Source organism: Galeopterus variegatus, unplaced genomic scaffold (assembly GCF_000696425.1).
Source record: "Galeopterus variegatus unplaced genomic scaffold, G_variegatus-3.0.2 Scaffold5955, whole genome shotgun sequence".
NCBI classification, from domain to species: Eukaryota; Metazoa; Chordata; class Mammalia; order Dermoptera; family Cynocephalidae; genus Galeopterus; species Galeopterus variegatus.
In genome coordinates this window covers 49,691-70,110 of record NW_007732066.1, presented here as the reverse complement: position 1 = coordinate 70,110, position 20,420 = coordinate 49,691, and the positions used below count along the sequence as shown (strand labels likewise).

General features: G+C 46.4%; 1 protein-coding gene across 2 annotated transcripts in view; it reads right to left on the bottom strand.

The window, feature by feature from the left end:
* Positions 1-10,117, bottom strand: part of GABRP (gamma-aminobutyric acid (GABA) A receptor, pi) — a 44,411-nt gene extending 34,294 nt beyond the window's left edge. For both annotated transcript variants that reach the window (XM_008590267.1, XM_008590268.1), the window contains exons 1-4: positions 9,972-10,117; positions 5,619-5,715; positions 5,067-5,185; positions 483-550 (exon numbers count right to left, since the gene is read on the bottom strand). In XM_008590267.1, the coding sequence (XP_008588489.1) occupies positions 483-550; positions 5,067-5,185; positions 5,619-5,671 (240 nt within the window). In that variant the 5' untranslated portion in view covers positions 5,672-5,715; positions 9,972-10,117. The remainder of the gene's footprint in view (positions 1-482; positions 551-5,066; positions 5,186-5,618; positions 5,716-9,971) is intronic.
* Positions 10,118-20,420: the final 10,303 nt, after the last annotated feature.

Here is a 20,420-nt window from a genome sequence, read left to right as displayed (position 1 = left end):
CCACCGGCCCGGCCCATGGATAATGTTTTGATGACTTGACAAGGAGATCAAGTGAGAAGCTTAGCTCTCTCTTGCTTCGCTCATTCTTGCCATGTGACACCCTGCATTGCCATGGAGAGTCACAACCAAGAAAATGGCCCTCACCTGATGTGTTCCCTGGACTGTGGACTTCTCAGCCTCCAAAACTGTGAGAAATAAATTTCATTTCTTTATAAATTACCCAGTTTCAGGTATTCTGTTATAAGCAACAGAAACGGACTAATATATGGCCTGTGAAGCCATTTTCTTCCTGATATTCAGAAAATCTGTCTACGTGAATCTTGCACTGTCTTGATTTTGGGGCTAGGTCTCCAGCTTCTACCATTCCAAATGCAGTAGGGCTGTAAGTCTTTCTTGTCTGCTTTTGAGTAGCTAGAGATTGTATCCCCATTAAACATGAGGAGAGGGACTCCTTGGGTAGAACACAAAGGGACACCACTCACCATGTTGCTCTCTGAAATACTAGAAATACTCGCAACGTCCAGAGTCAGCGCTATCTGAACTGGTTCTCCTAAGAAGGAAGAAAAAACTGGAAAAACTTACACAGAAAAACAAATATAAGATTTCCTGAGACTACATTAATGTATTTTTAAAAACCCAAAACATTACAAAAGTAGTAGTTCTCGCTTGTTAGAAAAATTTAAACGATCTAGAAATACAAAAAGTAAAAGGCTAATTTCTATCTTCCCCCTCTCAGGAATAACCCTTAAAACATTACAAAAGTAGTAGTTCTCGCTTGTTAGAAAAATTTAAATGATCTAGAAATACAAAAAGTAAAAGGCTAATTTCTATCTTCCCCCTCTCAGGAATAACCCTTATGTATAGTGTGCCTCCTTTTCGTATGAAAAATGTGTACCAATATGTAGTTATCTTAATACATGAGGGACCACACTGTATTAATTAGTGCATATTTTAAAGAACATAGAGGTGAGATATTTGCTACTTTTTACATGGAGGATTTTTCCTATGGAACTTGCAAGGGACTAATCATTTAGGAATGTAACAGAGATTTGGTCATCTGATTGTGCACAGATGTCTCCTGCATCCCCTTGACTAAGTAAATTTACCACCAGATGGCATTCAAGACTGCTTATAGCCGAGCTCATGCTCACCTCCTGACACATTCCTCCTCTTCCTTTACTCTCCTGGAAGACTAAACTATTTAGAATTCTGGAACCTTCCCCACTTGGTTCTATGTACAGGTTCTATTAGGCCTCGATCCTGGAGTCTTGGCAGACGGATCAAACTGCCAGTCTTAACTCTAGAGAGCGAGATGTTGGAGCCATGTTTCTCAGAAGCCAGGCCAGGCAGGGAAGTTTAGACTGATGTGGAAGAAAAGCCCCCGAGTCTGAAAAATGTGAATTTAGATCCCAGCTCTGTCATATCCCAGCTTTGTGATTTGAGAAAAGTTACTGGAACTTTCAGAGCTGCAGTTTTCTTACCTGCAGGTGGAGATAATACTAATGACATCATAGGGTCATGGATATGGTTAAATGAGGTTAGGTGTATGACAGCTTCTTTTTGGGAGGTGGCAAATGGGAATGTGTGTGAAGTGCCTGCCCAGCATTTCCAGAAAGTGCTCATATGTGGTTATCTGCATAAAACTCCCAGCACTGTGTCTGTCATGTAACAGGCACTCAATAAGTAGCATTTTCCTTCTCTTCCCCCTCTCTTCCATAAGGACCAACTGTGTTCAGCAGGATAATAGATACAATAGTATTTATTCACTTGTGGTAGGTAGTCGAGGTGCCCCAGGGAATGGTGACAATGCCTTAACCGGGAACAGGAGAGGTGGAATTCAAAAGAAGCTTAAAAACGCCTAATTGGTAGGAGTCAGACAAAGCAATCTAATTATTAATCTAAGGAAAACCAAGACATAGAATGTAGATAGGAATTTGGAAATGGACTTTTAAAGCCAATGCGATTAAAAAATAATTGTGCATTCATACCTGGTGGAAAAGGGGAGATATTTGGGGGCAGACCCTGGAAGGTGCTGAAGGGGTGTGTGCTAAGTGGCTTTCTGCTCCAGGCAGCAAGGTACAGCACCAAAGAGGAGGTTGGAGTCAGAGAGAGGTGTTTAAATCCCATGCCTGCCATTTAATAGCCTTGTGACCTTGAGCAAATTCCTAAACTTCTCTGTGCTACAGTTTGTTACCTGCTATTGTCTGATATTTGTCCTCTTCAAATTGACATTTAATTGCCATTATAATCGTATTGAGAGGTGGGACTTTAGATGTTGATTAGGGCATGAGGGCTCCACCATCATGGGTGGGACTGGTGCATAATAAAAGGGCCAGTTCGGCCCCCTTTTCCTTCTCTCTCACCCTCCCACCTTTCTCCAAGTGATGATGCAGCAAAAAGGCCCTTGCTAGATGCTGCCCCTCAATCTTGCACTTCCCAGCCTCCAGAACTGTGAGCCAATAAATTTCTGCTCATTATAAATTACCCAATCTCAGGCATTCTGTTGTAGCAAGTACTTGTTAAGACAGGTACCTACCACTGAGAATTGTGTTGGGAAGGTTATAACATCTATTTTAAGTGCCTTGAACACAGTGGGTAGTTGGCCAGTATTAGTTGCCCTTCGTATAGAATGCGGAGAATGGAAAACACACGAGAGCTCCATCCCATTGTGTTTTTTGTTTAGTTTGTTTCTCTATGGTCTAATCCAGGCCTTGCCTCAGCTGGCTTTTTTATGGACCAGAGTTTGCTCTTTCTTCCCCTTGAGTTATAAAAGTAAGCTGTGCCACCAGAGGGCAGCTTTCTCCTAGGAAAGAGGTCAAAGTCAGTTCCTGGGTAGTGCTCAATAAGTGCCTGCTTGCAAACCTTTGCTCTGTCCAGCTTTTTCCCTGAAAAATCCTATGGAGGTCTTGTCTCGTAAGGACCTCAGGGTCCTAGAAGCTGGTGCACAGACATTACAAAGAGCAATGGCTCCTCCATAGGCCTTCAGGCTGCCATGCAAGTGTAGGTTCCTTTAGGAGGCAGAAGGCCAAAAGGCACAAAACAAGGGGTGGGGGTATGTGCCTTCCCCTCTTTTTGATTGAGGACCCCTTACCCCATTTTCACTCCAGGTGGTTCTGGGCCTTACATCTCCTTAGGTCCACCCCAGGATCCTTGTTCTCAGAATGAACTCTTATGCTCGAGGATGCCACATCTTGTTGGCTAGTAAGCAGGCAAACAAGAAGGGCAGTATCCTGGCTTAATTGTTTAAGGTTTTAGAGGCAAGAGAAATTGTTGAATGGACCTAACCAAGGTGTACACAGACTCACATGTTTGCCATTAGTGTTCAACAGGACCTGGGAAAACCAGGGGATGTTGAACCCTTTCTAGGTTCCTTAACTTAAAAATCTCAAATTCTAATTGTGTGGCCAGGAAAATGTGACTGTCAGATCTTCAGCTGAAGGGGTGTAATTGACCGAGCTGTGCCCTGGAATCTGTTATTACACTTGCTCTGAGGCCATGCTTCCCTTGGCGGTGGCCAACCAGTGACTGGGCACAGCAGGGAGCTAAGGCAGGTCTGTTCCTTGCAGGCACAGAGACGGGAGACTCCTCTGATGGGCAACTCCTCCCATGGCTCAAGGACTCCCTGGTGGCCTGTCCAAACACATTGAGAACTGCACTGACATCTAAGACACTTCCACCCATCCTTTCTTCCTTCTCTCCTTCCCCTGGGCCAGACCTGCATTGTGGTCTGACAACTCATCCAGCTTCCTTCTCTTCCTGTTCCATTTTCTCTCCTAGAGATTGTCCCAATAAATATCTTGAAGATCCTCAGAGAGTCCGGACTAACACACTAATAGTAGATCTGATTAGAGAATTTTATCTTCTGGAGGGAGGAGCAGGGAGAGAAAGGGATTAATATAGTGCACCCTCTAATTTGCAGGCACTGTGCTTCGTGTTGACACACTTCACCTCATTCAGTCCTCCCTGTGAGTTAGGGGGGATGTCTGCATTTTACAGAAAGGGAAACTGAGGTTCAGAAAGCTAAGGTACTTGCAAAGGACTAGAGCTAGGAGCTAAACCCAGGTTTGTTTAACTCCAAGGCTCTTTCTATTACTTCCTGCTGTAAAGAGGTATGTAATCGGTCACATTCCCTCCCTCCTCGCCTCATTCTTTCAATGAATATTAATTGACAGCTTGTTATATGTCAAGCATTGAGCTTCTGCTGGGGTTAGTGAGGTAAATGAAGCAAGACTCCTCCAAGGGGCTGCAGCCTGGAGCTGAGACAGACATAAAGCAGTTACTGTTTAACAGAGTAATGGCTATGATTTGGAGGTATGTTCAAAATAAAGTTTGAAGAAAGGGGATGGGGCCTGGCAGAATCAGGGAAGGCTTCTCAGAGGAGGTAGCCTTTGCTCTGAGACATGAAGGAGAATTGGGATTTTTCCAGGAAGTCCAGTTGGAAGAAGGAATTCCAGGGAGATAAACAGCTTCTGCAAAGGTGCAAGAGCTGGGGAGACCAAGGACCTCAGGGAGCATTTGGGGCACACTGTGGAGCATTGTGGGAGGTGCAGAAGGAGGAATTGGGGAGGATGAGAATGGAACAAACAGAGGCTGAGCTGGGGAGGAAGTGGTGTGCCTGGATTCGGAGAAGATGCTGGGTGCATGCAAGTGTTCTGAGCAGGCAAATGACCCAAGAGGATCATCCAGATGGCAGGGTGGGGAGTTAGTTGAGAGGGGCAGGCTGGAGGCAGGAAGACCAGGTGGGGTAGTCCTGGTGGCACATGGTGAGTTCCTTGAATAATGATGCTGGCAGAAGGAAGACAGTGTGCAGGAGGGTGTTAGGAGGCTCTTGCAACTTCCTCAGTGGGGAAGAGCATTTCTTTATCTTGCAGGTAGAGAGGCAAAGTGCTTTCTTCAAGGTAACCTGAAAAATCAATTGGCAGCTGTCCTCATCTGTCACTGCCAATCCTTAAATAGGCTGCAGATCAGAAAATGGAGTCAACTAAAACCTCCTGAAACCCTCTACTGTGTATCATCTCTGTTCCTGTCATTTTGAATTGATGGCCTGGACGCAAAGGATAACATACCACCAAAATTTGGTCTGAGAAATTTGTTATATCCTGCTGTGAGGTTCTCAAAGCCAGGCAGGGAAAGCTTGTCACTTCTGCTGACCTCGATGTTAAACTGATTCCCCTGGATGCACATCCTGGAAAAGAAAATGGGTTTTGTAGTACATGCTTGTTTATGTGTGAGTAAAGATGCACACAGACACTAGAGCCTGTGTTTGCATATGTGTGTGTGTGTTGTGCCCGTGCACCAACTGAAACTTTCCAAAAGAGAAATCTCCTAATTTTCAGCTGCTGAGTTAGCATCTCCATTTTATTACCCCTTTGCCATAGATCAAAATGTCATCATAATTCAGGAGCTCTCCATGTTTCTTCTCAAAAAACACAGGAGGTTTGTCCATCATTCTCTAAATAGAACAAATGGTTGGAAGTTTTATTGTTCAGGTGGTTCAGGGAAGGGAATGGACTAAGTTTTCCTAGCCATGGGTAAGTAGGAACAGAAGCCACTCCTCCCACCACATGCCCATAACCAAGTAATTCAGACGAAGGCCATTTTGGAGTAGCCAAGCTCACCTTTGAGCTAAGAGACTCAGATACATGAAGGTCAAATGGAGACTGTAGCTCATGTTCAGGAGCTGTTCACACACGGAAGGGGTGAAGTAGGAATCACCTGGGGAAACACAGGGGTGAGGTGAGAGTCAGATGATCCAAAGGGCTCACCTCTCCCAGCCCACTTCTCTCTCCAGTGGGTCAGCAGGCACCGCATTTTCTCAACATGCATGGGAGCAGCCTCTTCCGTACCTTTTGTGACCTCCAGGAATGATGTCATTTTGGAGGATTATGTTTTTCATCCACCCCAAATAAAGGCTGAGACCTTGTTTAGAGAGTGGCTCAACAGCACCAGAAATGCAGCCAGTCTATCCTGGGCTGCATATTGGGGAGCCCCAAAACTGTCCTTGTCCTGACTTTGCCATGGAGGACACCCCCAACTCTACTCTCACCCTAACCAAACCAGACATTTTCTTACTTATCCCAGGGTCTAGGCCTGTGAGGCAGGTGGTATAGACAGTGAACAAAAACCTCCTGAGAATCTCCCATGTGCCAAGTAATGTGTTAGGTCCTTTCTTACAGATCTTCTCACTTAATCCTCACAATAACTTTGTGCAAAGAGGACACAGAGGCTCATGGAAAGGACTCCATGCTAGTGAATGCCAGAGGAGACTTAGAATCCAGGGCTGGCTGCCTCACCCCCACTATTCTCTTCCTTCAGAACTGGCTAGGGCTTGTACCTTAGTTGGCCTGAGGATACTTGCTGCTGTCATGGCCTTTCAGACCTGGTCCCTGGGTGCTCTGCAGCTGGCATGTGCATGAGGACCGGCAAGCGGGCATGGCCCGAGGGCGTGACCTCCCCAGATTTGGGAGCTGCTGTTGGTTGTCTCTCCAAGAGAGCAGGAAGCAGCCAGGCAGGCCAGACTGTGTCCATCACGCTGGTGATGCAGAATGGGGGGTTTCAGGCTGAACCCCCTTTCCCAGGAAGCCCTAGGTGGATCATTCCCTTCTGTGTGGTAACCTTTGTGAACCAGGCCACTTTCTGGACTCTGGATATTCTGGAGCTGAAGGTGTGACCCAGTCATTCATTAACTACTATTATTTTACTTACAAAACCAATACATGCTCATTGTAGAAGTGAAAACAAGACAGAAATGTATAAAGTTAAAATGTAAGTCCCAATGATGTGTCAGTGTAGGTTCATTGACCGTAACAAATGTACCACTCTGGTGTGGAATGTTGATAATAGGGGACGTTGTACGTGTGTGGGGGGCTCAATTTTGCTGTGGCTCTAAAACATAAAGTTTATTTAAAAAACTAAGACAAAAAAATGTAAGTCCTCCCTCATTTTTTCTCTCTAGTCTCATACCTCAGAAATAATCACTTGTAGCAGTTGTTTCACCCACATGTGCACATATATACACACATATCCTTGCATGAAGAAAAAAATTAAAAGGCAAAATTGGGGCAACAGCATGCATCATGCATTCTTTTTGCTATTTACCTTTTCCCACTTAATAATAACAGCAAACATTTATTGAATACTTAATGCATGCTTACTTGTGCTAAGCATATCTGGATTCCTTACAACTCTTTGAAGCAGTTACTCTCATCTCCTCATTTTACAGATGATGAAACTGTCTTAGAGAGGATAAGAAATGTTCCCAAGCCTATATAGCCAGTCAGAATTGAATCCAAGCAATCTGACCTAAGTCCTCCTAATCACTGGACCATGAAATATGCTCTCTCCCAAAATCTGACCCTTCCCATGTCACTTCACATAGACCTGCCTCTTTCATTCTATGGCTGCAAGGCATCTCATGATATGAATGTACCAACATTTATATAACACATGTCCCATTTATGAATGCTAAGTTATTTCTAGAGTTTTTCTGTTAAAAGATCAGTGAGGAACATCTTTGCACGTAAGTAAGCTCTAATAATTCTGCACTGTCATGTTTCTCAACTTCAGCCCTTTCCTTCTCACTCATCAAATATACCAGCTATAAAATCAACATTATCAAACCATCAGTGATCATATTCACACTTTCTTCCTTTAGTTCATCTGCCCAATAGCTGTCCTTCCCTCTGTCCCCAGCATCAAGTTTAAGGGGATCCAAGGAGTGGCTCCCATGCCCTCCATCCCTTTATTCAATTTTCTAAAGGTTTAACAAACTCCTCAAGTGAACCAGACACATGTGAGGCCCCACCGGAGCCCCCATCTAGTGGGGGAGAGAGATGTGTAAGCTCTGAACCTATGTCCCCTGCGACCATCGTATAACAGGAGCAGAGGAAAGAAGATACTTGGTGTGCAAAGGAAGTGAGTGGTCACTTCCATTGGGGAAGCATGTACCAGAATATAAGTCACAGAGAAGGTCATTTGATTCTTGAAGAATGTGTTGCTTCGGCCAGATGGACAAAGGAGGGTGGGGGTCCTGCAGATGTTGGACAAAGATGTGGACGTTCACCCATGAGCACTCTCCTACCCAACTTGTTCTCAGCCTCTTCCCCCAATTCATGGCCATCTGCAACTTCTTCCTAGTCTGGCCTGAATGATCTCAATTCTCATTTGGGGATATTACTCAATTCTTTCTCTTCCTGTAGGAAACTTCCCTTGATCAAGTAAGTTGGGGAATCATCTCATCTTCAGCTCTAAAACTCCTTTTGAATAGTGTTTTTCTGTGTTAGGAAGAGAGAATGTTGGGGCCTGGGCCTCTGAACCTCTCCGAAGGCGTCTCATGCTCTGAGCAGCTTTGCCCAGGCTAGAATCAGAAATGTGATCCCATCCTACACTGCTTGCTCTGGTTAGGTGGCTGAGTATGCCTCATTTTACAGTGGAAGAAAAGAGCAGTGGGGAAAGCCTTGTAAATGCCCTCTGTGTGCTAGGTGCCAGGTCCAGTGCATAATTTCACTTAATTCTCATGACCGTCTAGCCCAGTCGGTATTAGTTTTTAGAGCCGAATCTCAGATTTGTGAAGGGATTTCGCTGAGGTCACACAGCAATTAAGTGGCCATGGATTGAATCTATGTTTTCCAGGTCCCTGTTCTTTGCACTGCATCTAGGATTCCTCTTAATTCTGTCCTCACACCAAACCCATACCATCCACAGCGTGGCACAAGACGCGAGTGCAGCTAGTGCCATCACCCCGTGTGGCAGAGGAGCCTATCATTAAGTGGATATTTATGTATCTGCCAGCCTGAATGGAGGCTCAGGCCATCAGTTCTGATACAGATACGGGGAGTGGCATTTAGCCAAGAAGTGCACTGAGCCACCAGAGGGCAGTGTCTTGAGGGTTGTCCTCACAGATGCAAGACGGAAATTCTGGCTGGAGCCATCTAGTCCTCCATGTCTGCTGGGGACATGGTACTCAGGAGGTCCCGGGAGGCTCCTGAGTAGAGGTAGCCTATGCACTCTTACCCTATCTTGAGGGCACCCTGGCCAAGAGCCCTCCTTTCACGATAGAGAGGAGCTTGAGCTTTGGATTCAGATATACGGGAGTCATTTAACTTCTCAGAACCTCAGTTTTCCCATTGGGCAAATCGGAATAGAAAGCACTCAATAAACATTAGTTTTCATTCTCCTCTGCCTTCTGGGTCTTCCATGGGAATTCAGTGACCCCACTATAACTACGAGAACCCAAAGCTCCCACTCTTTCTAATATACACCAAGCTGCCACCACAGTGTGAGCTGAATGGCACCAACTCAGGAAAGACAAGGTCAGACAAGGACAAGGACAAGGACATTAGGGCCACCTAAGTGGCTGATGGCACCTTCTTCTGGGCTGGCTCTGAGAAGCAGAGGTCATTCATATATGTGTGGTTTCCACTTCCGTTCCCAGAATCTCTGTCACATAAATACTGTGAAGTCCAAATTTGTCACACTCCAGCCTCCTTCCTACTCAGGCACTGTTTCCCTGTCCCCAGTCACTTCAGCATAGACAGAATTTGCTGGAAAGCAGGAGTGGAGCCCAAATTAGGTTAAGGTGAGGAAAGGCATTACTGCCATGAGTCTTCCCTTAGAAAATCACAGAAGGTAGCCGTGCATGGTGTGCCCTGTGTCTGCTGCTCTTGGATGGTTGGAAGCACAGGGGTGAACGATGGTGGCTCTAGTGTCACACAGAAGGGGCTCTAATCTCAGCTTGCTTCATGGTGCCACTTCTCCCTGATGCTTAGTTTCCTCCATGTAAAACGGGATAGTATCAATGGTTCAATGGTTCATACAGTGGTAAGATCCGATGCAAATTAGGTGCTTAGCAAATTCTGGGCTTTGTCCCTTTCCTCCCCACCCCCCTCCACCCGGCTCCCAGCAGGGCTGGTGTTTGGATCTCCTTCCCTCCCATCTCTCCAAGCACCAGGAGGGGCCAGCAGTTCCCTTACCAGGCAGCTGTTCAGGCTCTGCTAGGGCAAGTCCTTCTGGCCTTCAGGCAGGACTTTCAGTCAGAGCATGGTCTTCTGGGTCTGAAGGATTCCCCCATCCTCAGCCCTGATCCCTTGGATGCAGCACACAACCACTCTGATAGAGTGGCTCTCACTCTGGGGAAGACAGAGCTGCCAAACCAGCTGGGCAGAAACAGAGGTGGGTGGGGCCTCCCACAGCTCCTCCCTGCCCTGGTCCTGGGGTGTCTGTGGGAACCGTCCAGTTCCTGCTATGGCTACTGGCTTCCAGAGATTTGTTTCTGAGTTCATGTCTCAGCAGTGCTTATGGACATCAGCTGGAAAAGATTCCTGAGATCAAAGTCCCATGAGAGTCAAATAAAGTGGCGACTCCACCCACCATGCCAGGTTCTGAATTTGGAGGACAGCCGTCCATCCTGGTGCAGTGGAATGGGAGTTAACAGTAGGACCTCAGGCAAGCCACTTTACCTCTTTAATCCTCAAGTTCCCATCCATAAAATGAGAACTTGACCATTTCTGAAATTCTGTGTCCTGGTTGTGTGTGTTAAGAGTTTCTTTAGGATCAACAGAATGCCTATTCTATGTTAAAAGAGTCAGATCCCAGGACTTAGTGCTTTCCAGACTGGGAGTTTCAAAAAGGGACACAGAGGCCAAAAGAATGGAGGTTAGAGTCTCAGCAAGCCAGAAGAGGAGGGATAGACACTCAGAGATATTTGGATAGATTTCTCAATCTCTCCTCCTTCCCCCATCCCAGCCTTCTTGCAGGGAATTCTTTAACTCCCCACACAGTCTCTTTAGGAGCATCCCAGAGATGAAGGTCTTTGTCCTCTGTGGCCAGCTGAACCTTTTAACAGAAGTTCTTTGACAGTGTTCACTGAGCCTTGAGTCTTCCCACTCATCATAGCTGGTAGCCCTCAAATTCACTCTTGGCTCCAGCCCCATGGGGGTAGGCACAGAAAATTCCTTGGAGGCTTGGCTTTGCACCCTGAGAGAGCTGGGAGCCAGGGAGGGAGTCAGATTGAGGGGCTGGGAGAGAGCTGAGGCTGTGACAAGACACCCAGAGGCACCTCTTTCCTCCCTGACATCATGGCCAAGCTCCTGCCCAGACCCCAGCCAGTCCTGGAGGTGGGGAGGTGGGGAGACAGGGAGAGAGGCAGGAGAAAGCATGAATGCAGCTGCAGGAAGTAAAAGGAGGTGGGCAGGGGGGGAGGACCTCAGCGTACAATGTACCATAGACGCCTTTGGCCCCAAACCAACTTCCTTAGTGTGCCTCTGGAGCCTGGCCAGCCTGAAACATTTCTGTGCTGCTTGGCAGGGAGTGGGCACCTGAAGAGAAAGCTCTTTCATTTCTCCTGAGAGGCCTCACTTTCACCTGTGAAACTTGAAGGCGGCTAGAACAGGAATGGCTGAGGAGTCAGTTTCAGGTTCTCAATCAATGCAGTGTTTGGGGGCTTTTCTCAGAATCTCTGAGAGGTTCTCATACAAAACAAAGGCTCAAGAGGAACAAAGACAATTCAGAGCTGGGAGGTGGGGGTGGGACTGGGTGTTCTCTGACTCAGGAACAGTGAGAATTAGATCAAAGAACAGCGGCTGTGAGGCTGGAAGTCTCTGGGTGAGTTACTTAACTTCTCTGGGTCTCTGCTTCTTATCTGGCAAATGGGGAGGATGATGCCTCAGAAGTTGCTGCAAGGACTCAGCAATGGCTGGTGTGGTAGCACACCTGAAAGCATCTGGCACATCGTACCTGGCACATTGTAGGTGCTCAATAAATTGTTCTTCTCCTGATGTTCTTAGTGGCTTTTCATGTTTGTACCCATCCATTCAACCCTCCATCTAAGTATCTGTATCTGTCTCTCTATAATTTGTCTATCTCTATCACTATCTATCCTCTATCAATTATTCTATCTCTATCATCTATCTATCTTTGTCTGTCTATATATTTATCTATCTACCTACCTACCTATTTATCTACTTACCTACCTACCTACCTACCTACCTACCTACCTACCTACCTATCTATCTATCTACCTACCTACCTACCTACCTACCTACCTACCTACCTACCTACCTACCTACCTACCTACCTACCTACCTACCTACCTACCTACCTACCTACCTACCTACCTACCTACCTACCTACCTACCTACCTACCTACCTACCTACCTACCTACCTACCTACCTACCTACCTACCTACCTACCTACCTACCTACCTACCTACCTACCTACCTACCTAGCTTGAATTGTAGACATTCAGTAAATATGTTAATAGACTGATTACACCTGGGGGCTAGAGCAAGCCAGACCTGATAAGAAGTTTTATCTCCCAGTTCTGAACAATGCTTGGTCTAGTGTCAGCTTCTTCTTAGAATTCTTTCAGATCAACTGAAGAAGTGCCCCGAGTAGGGAGTTTCCAGGGAGACCAGGCTCTTCTCCTAGGCAGACTTGCTCGTTGGCTGCAGAAGCCCCAGCAACCTCTGTACCATCCAGGCCATCTTGTTTCCAAGTGTGACCTCTCGTCTTAGAATACCTGAGGTCGGTGGTATTTCAGGTTGTTTAGCTATGCAGACATACTGCCCACAGGTTACTCATCCTGGCATCCACTTCCCACTCCACATGGCTACACACCCTTCTAGAATGTGTCCCAGAAAAACAAAGGCAGAGTGAGTCGGTATGTCTTGCCTAGTACCTGAGTTCCGATGCATACAGGATAGTAATAAGTCATAATAATACCATGCATTTATGTAGTGCTTTGCAGTTTTCAGAGCCTTTTCCTGTGCGTGTGCCTGATCTTTCTGAGTTGCATAATAATCCTGTGAATAAATTCTTTATTCTCATTTTGCAGATGAGAAAGCAGTGCCAGAACCACCTGCTAATAAGCAATAGAGGCAGCAGAAACTGCAACCCAGGTCTTAAGTTTTTGAGTCAGCTGCTTATTCTACATGTCCATTCAATGAAGGCAGAGAGTACAGAGGAGCAAAGTTCAAGAAAAGCAGAGGACAGAGACAGCCTTCGGATCTTCTCCTCACTGAGAGGCTACAGTGGGACAAGACAACTTTGTACCTGTGTCTCCAAGGAAATGCTGCCTGTCAGAACCTGATACTCCACTGACCTGCAATCCCAGCCAGAAATGCTAGGAAAACCTCAACTCTCTATTTTCCCTCTCCCTCTTTCCCCCAAAACCTGATTGACCCTCACTCTAGATACCCTTCTCATTCTGTCTTACCTGCCAGTGCCTGGCTCAGCATCTCCTCTCTTTGGAGACTGGATTTCCAAAAAAAGGCATGAATGCATGAGGCCCTGTGTGAAATGAGCCTCTGGGTTGTGGGGAGAAAATATTAGAACTTCTATGGCTTCAAACAATTGGAAAGAGATTGCACTTTATTGATATTTCCTATGTGCATGGATAGTGGACACTCAACCAGTCTGTTGGTCAGACTGTTCAAGGACACATACTAAGAGGGGTGGCTTCCTGTCTCCTCAGGAGCCTTCCCATCTCAAACTCTGGGAAACTCACTTTTCTACAGTAACATAAACCCTCGGACTTGGAATCCCTCTTTCTGTCTCCTGGGGTTCAGCCAGAATCCCACAGTCTAGAACCCCCAAAGCCGGGGGAGGTCTCCACCCACTCTCTCCAACCCTTGGTGCTTTGTTCTTTTCATTATAATCAGCCTTTTCTTCTGAGCTGCTAAGTCACCAGCACCTTTAGCAGACCATGCCAGAAGCTGAGAGTGTTAATGACCTCAGAGATCATTCATAAGCCACAAACACAATCACTGGCACTGTCAGCCACTGGACAGGAGAAAGAACGTTAGTTGGACAGACCTGGAAGCAGGCTGAGTCCTTAATGAGGGTGGACCATCCTTTACTGTGCACCCTGGGCGGCTGCTTCTGGGAAGTGTGGCCTGGATAAAAGAGGGTTGTAGTGTGTCCTACCAGCAATGGAGCTTCAGAACCAGAAGAGGGCAAATTGCTTCACAAAGCCCCTGGTATCACTTTAGCTGCTGTAAAGATCTCATCCCCAGCATACTCTGCCTTATCATATTCCCTTGATTCAAATATATAAATAAATAGATAAACAATAAAATAAATAAATAAAAAAACCTAATGTCATTGCTAGAGGGTCAGGCTATATGCATTAATTTTATTTATCACGATGATTCCCTGGTCAGTTTCTCGGGGTTCTTGAATCCAAACATCCTTCTGCACTTCCTGCGATGTTGCCTAGGCTTCAGAGCACAGCTGGACCTCTCATTGCTCCATTTCATTTGCCAAGTTGGCCCTGCCCACCCTGGATCCCTGGCACCTTCCTCAGGAGTCAAGAGGCACCACTGGGTGACGGGGACTGAGGGTCTGTGTGTCACAAGGGGCTGAAAAGCCTCGTGGTGAGGCCCACAGAGCTCAGGGCTCTGAGATGGCAGATCTTGTCTTGGATTAGAAGTTTTGGTTTTTGTGGCTGAGTAGAACAGAGCCCGGGCATTGGAGTCAAACCTGGACTCCGACATCTCAGCTCTGACACGTCCTGCTCTGTGATCTTGGCAAATCACCTAATCATTTTGAGCTTCAGTTTTTCATCTCTAAAATGGAAATAACAACACCTACTTTGTAGCATTAGTACATGTAGAATGCCTTGCACTGTGCCTGGCACACAGGGGGTGCTCAATAAATATTTTCTATCTGTGATTTCAGAGCTGGGCCTGAGCAGCCAGTTGCATCCTCCCTGGAAGCATTTGGTGCTGTAAGATGCTGGCATGGCGCCCATCGCCAGAAACCTACAAGCCCAAGTTGCTAGGGTCAGCACAGGGACAGGATATTTGCAGCAACATTAGCTTGTGAGGACAGCCCCAGAGCCTTGGAATAAAGTTCTCGTGGGCATGGGGCTCATTCTGATGACCTTCATAGCCATTGATCTCCACCCTCAGGGCCAACCCAAGTCCAGTCTGCCCACCATTTCAGATAAAAACAGGCCCACAGCAAAGTTTTCTATTTCTTAGGGAGATAGGACTTTTTAATTTTTCTTGTATCCTTTCCACAACATTTGAGATCCTACTATGTGTCAGATGCTTTTCTAGGTGTTGGAGACACAGTTGTGAACACAACAGGTAAAGTTCCTGCTTCAGTGAAACATACAAACAGGAAATAGATATATACATACATAGATGCAATGTTGGGGAGGAAAAAGAGTTATGGAGAAATAGGAAGGTGGTTAAAGGGGATGGGGAGTGATGGGGGTTCTATTTTAGACGAGCCTAAAATAGAAGGCCTCTTGGAAGAGGTGACATTATAGGGAGGCCCAAAGGAAGGGACACTGTCGCGTTCTGGCTTTCCTCCTCCAGCGTCATTCCCCTCTTGTCAATACTCTTTCTGTACTCATACTATAACCAGATCCCTTTCCTGCTTAAGGATCCTTCAGTATGCATTTTTCTAAATAAAGCCCAAACACCTTCTAGCATAGCATTCAAAAATTTTCAGGATATGGCCCCAAAGATACTCACCTTCTGTCACTCTGNATGAATGCATGAGGCCCTGTGTGAAATGAGCCTCTGGGTTGTGGGGAGAAAATATTAGAACTTCTATGGCTTCAAACAGTTGGAAAGAGATTGCACTTTATTGATATTTACTATGTGCATGGATAGTGGACACTCAACCAGTCTGTTGGTCAGACTGTTCAAGGACACATACTAAGAGGGGTGGCTTCCTGTCTCCTCAGGAGCCTTCCCATCTCAAACTCTGGGAAACTCACTTTTCTACAGTAACATAAACCCTCGGACTTGGAATCCCTCTTTCTGTCTCCTGGGGTTCAGCCAGAATCCCACAGTCTAGAACCCCCAAAGCCGGGGGAGGTCTCCACCCACTCTCTCCAACCCTTGGTGCTTTGTTCTTTTCGTTATAATCAGCCTTTTCTTCTGAGCTGCTAAGTCACCAGCACCTTTAGCAGACCATGCCAGAAGCTGAGAGTGTTAAAGACCTCAGAGATCATTCATAAGCCACAAACACAATCACTGGCCCTGTCAGCCACTGGACAGGAGAAAGAACGTTAGTTGGTCAGACCTGGAAGCAGGCTGAGTCCTTAATGAGGGTGGACCATACTTTACTGTGCACCCTGGGCGGCTGCTCCTGGGAAGTGTGGCCTGGATAAAAGAGGGTTGTAGTGTGTCCTACCAGCAATGGAGCTTCAGAACCAGAAGAGGGCAAATAGCTTCACAAAGCCCCTGGTATCACTTTAGCTGCTGTAAAGATCTCATCCCCAGCATACTCTGCCTTATCATATTCCCTTGATTCAAATATATAAATAAATAGATAAACAATAAAATAAATAAATAAAAATAAAAAAACCTAATGTCATTGCTAGAGGGTCAGGCTATATGCATTAGTTTTATTTATCACGATGATTCCCTGGTTTCTCGGGGTTCTTGAATCCAAACATCCTTCTGCACTTCCTGCGATGTTGCCTAGGCTTCAGAGCACAGCTGGACCTCTCATTGCTCCATTTCATTTGCCAAGTTGGCCCTGCCCACCCTGGATCCCTGGCACCTTCCTCAGGAGTCAAGAGGCACCACTGGGTGACGGGGACTGAGGGTCTGTGTGTCACAAGGGGCTGAAAAGCCTCATGGTGAGGCCCACAGAGCTCAGGGCTCTGAGATGGCAGATCTTGTTCTGGATTAGAAGTTTTGGGTTTTGTGGCTGAGTAGAACAGAGCCCGGGCATTGGAGTCAAACCTGGACTCTGACATCTCAGCTCTGACACGTCCTGATCTGTGATCTTGGCAAATCACCTAATCATTTTGAGCTTCAGTTTTTCATCTCTAAAATGGAAATAACAACACCTACTTTGTAGCATTAGTACATGTAGAATGCCTTGCACTGTGCCTGGCACACAGGGGGTGCTCAATAAATATTTTCTATCTGTGATTTCAGAGCTGGGCCTGAGCAGCCAGTTGCATCCTCCCTGGAAGCATTTGGTGCTGTAAGATGCTGGCATGGCGCCCATCGCCAGAAACCTACAAGCCCAAGTTGCTAGGGTCAGCACAGGGACAGGATATTTGCAGCAACATTAGCTTGTGAGGACAGCCCCAGAGCCTTGGAATAAAGATCTCGTGGGCATGGGGCTCATTCTGATGACCTTCATAGCCATTGATCTCCACCCTCAGGGCCAACCCAAGTCCAGTCTGCCCACCATTTCAGATAAAAACAGGCCCACAGCAAAGTTTTCTATTTCTTAGGGAGATAGGACTTTTTAATTTTTCTTGTATCCTTTCCACAACATTTGAGATCCTACTATGTGTCAGATGCTTTTCTAGGTGTTGGAGACACAGTTGTGAACACAACAGGTAAAGTTCCTGCTTCAGTGAAACATACAAACAGGTAATAGATACATACATACATAGATGCAATGTTGGGGAGGAAAAAGAGTTATGGAGAAATAGGAAGGTGGTTAAAGGGGATGGGGAGTGATGGGGGTTCTATTTTAGATGAGCCTAAAATAGAAGGCCTCTTGGAAGAGGTGACATTAGAGGGAGGCCCAAAGGAAGGGACACTGTCACGTTCTGGCTTTCCTCCTCCAGTGTCATTCCCCTCTTGTCAATACTCTTTCTTTACTCATACTATAATCAGATCCCTTTCCTGCTTAAAGATCCTTCAGTAGGGCCGGCCCAGTGGCACACTGCTACAGTGCGCTGCTTGGGAGTGCGGCGGCGCTCCCGCCGAGGGTTCGGATCCCACATACAGACCGGTTCCCGCTCACTGGCTGAGCGAGGTGCGGACGCGACACCAAGGGTTGCAATCCCGTTGCTGGTCACGAAAAAAGACAAAAAGGAAAAAAAAAAAAAAAGATCCTTCAGTATGCATTTTTCTAAATAAAGCCCAAACACCTTCCAGCATAGCATTCAAAAATTTTCAGGATATGGCCCCAAAGATACTCACCTTCTGTCACTCTGTCACTCTGCCATAATCAATCCATGTTGAACTGCTCACAGTTCTCCAAATGCCCCTAGGCATTTGTCTGTTTTTCACCCCCCCCACATTTTTGCATATGCTGTTCCCTTGCTTGGAACATCCTCTGTCTTCTCCCTCTTATCCATCAGGCCAACCCTAACAGGTCCCTCAGAGTCCCTCCTTTCCCAACCAGGTTTTCCAACCACTCTACCCCCCTCCACTGACCTCTGTCATTGCACCTACCACACCATAAACCATAAACTATAAACCACAGGATACATAGGTTGTATGCTTCTTGCCTGCTTCTGATACCAGGGACACTCAGCTCCTGTCTTGTCTCATCAAAATTTGATGCCAGGCACAGGTCTGGCTGCCTGCCTTTAAAAAGCAAACCACTCAAAGGTCAAATTGTTGGTGAAAATGGAAGTCAGCTTTTATTCAGGAATACTGGTGACCTGAGGAGAGATGTTAGGCTAACCCACCTCTCTGGTAAACCTGAAGGAGAATGGCCAGGCTAAAGCCATCTCAAAGACTCAGATTTACTAAGGGGTTCTTAAAGAAGGAGTTGAGGGAATGGAATGTGGGAAATGAAAAGCAGGAGGGAGGGGGTCATGGGCTCTGGGGGCTCCATGCCAGGAGCCAGGTGCAAGGTTTTGCCAAGACTCCCTCTGGTTGCTGCTACTATCCATGCTGTTATCTCAGGGTCCTGCTGGAGGCATGGAATCAGCATAGCTTTATTGATGTCTTGTTTAATTTCTAAGGTCTGGATAGATAGTATGCACAGGTCTGAAAATTTGTAGCTCCAGGATGGCTGGAAAACAACTTTACATTCATGTAAATAATGTCATCTTGCCCCATAACTGAGGTTCAAAATACCAAATAACCATGCGAAAAGAGGGAACTCAGAGAAATGCATGCCAAGAAAAAAAATATCCTTTAAGAGTCTTTTGAAACCCATGTGGTTGTAGGTCCCAACATGGCTTTAGTCCTGCTCACACCCACACTCCCATCCCAGACTATGAGCACCTGGAGAAATTATTTGCTTCCATACTTAATGCTCAGCATAGAACCAGATACATAATAGCCGTTGGATGAATTAATAAATAAGAAAAAACAGTCCATTTTATTTGTTCTGTCACCTGATTGAACCCTTTTCAGCATGGCTCATTTTACTAAGCAAGAAAACCAGGGCCGGCCCGGTGGCGCACTGGAGAGTGCGCCACTTGGGAGCGCGGCGGCACTCCTGCAGAGGGTTCGGATCCCATGTGGAGACCGGTTCCCGCACACTGGCTGAGCGAGGTGTGGGCGCAACACCGAGGGTTGCGATCCCGTTGCCGGTCCCCGGTATGGGCGCGACACCGAGGGTTGTGATCCCGTTACCGGTCAGTAAAAAAGACAAAAAGGAAAAAAAAAAAATAGAAAACCAGACCTGGCCCTTTTTTCCCAATCAATGTCTTTGTCCCCCCTGCTGTCTCCTTATATTTCCTTTCTACTGTGCTTTTCTTGTTCTCCTGCCTTGTGCTTCTGCCTCCTTTCCTGACTCTCATCTGCAGGCCCGTGCCTCTGTTGTGGGTCTGGGATCCAGGGCCTGGGCCACACAGCCAAAGCACTGCTCTAACCCTGCCCAGTGACCCAGACCTTCCTCCTGATGATCTAGACTTCTCTCTGAGGTCCCCAATTTGTGACAGGCTGGGGCTCCTGATTGGCTACAACCGAGGCCATTTTAAGTTAAGTTCCACTAAGCCAGGTGGAGCTGACCTGGCGGCCACTCCATGCCCTAGGACAAAGGTAGGCATTGGAGCTCTCCACGTTGCTGTGACCCCAGGTCCTAAACGGTCATTTACATTGACCACACTGTCTGGAGTCCAGATTTGCCTTGGGATTCTCTGGCCACCACCTTAAATACATGGCCTGATTCTACCTTCCACAAGAGTCCATTTTGGTCTTGAGCTTCAGGACCTTGAAGTCTTTGACCTGATGTTTGCTTAGTTCACTACTTTGTCTTGAACCTGGTGACCTCTGGTCATTCTCTCAAGCCCAGAGACCACATACTTGTGCGTGCTTTCAATCATTTAATATACATTTATTGGGTCAGAACCTCTGATAGGATCTAATTCAGGAGTCAACAAATGTTTTCTATAAAGGGCCAGATAGTAAATATTTCAGGCTCTGTGGCCTAAAAATAGTCGCTGTTGCTACTGCTCACCCTGACGTTGTATCACAGAAACAGCCATAGTAATATGTAGATGAATGGGTGAGGTTATGTTCCAATAAAACTTTATTTATAAAAACAGGCATTGGATAGGATTTGGCCCCTGGCCTGGAGTTTTCTGATCTCTGCTCTAGACTGTTGATGGCTCGTGAACCTGAGTGTGTGCCCAGAGCACTGTGCATTTGTCATGACTAGGCACTCTGAAATTAAGCACCTTAAAAGCTGAATTTATTTCTATAACTTTTCCCAACAGATAAACACTTGTTCTCTGTTTTTAATTTTTCTT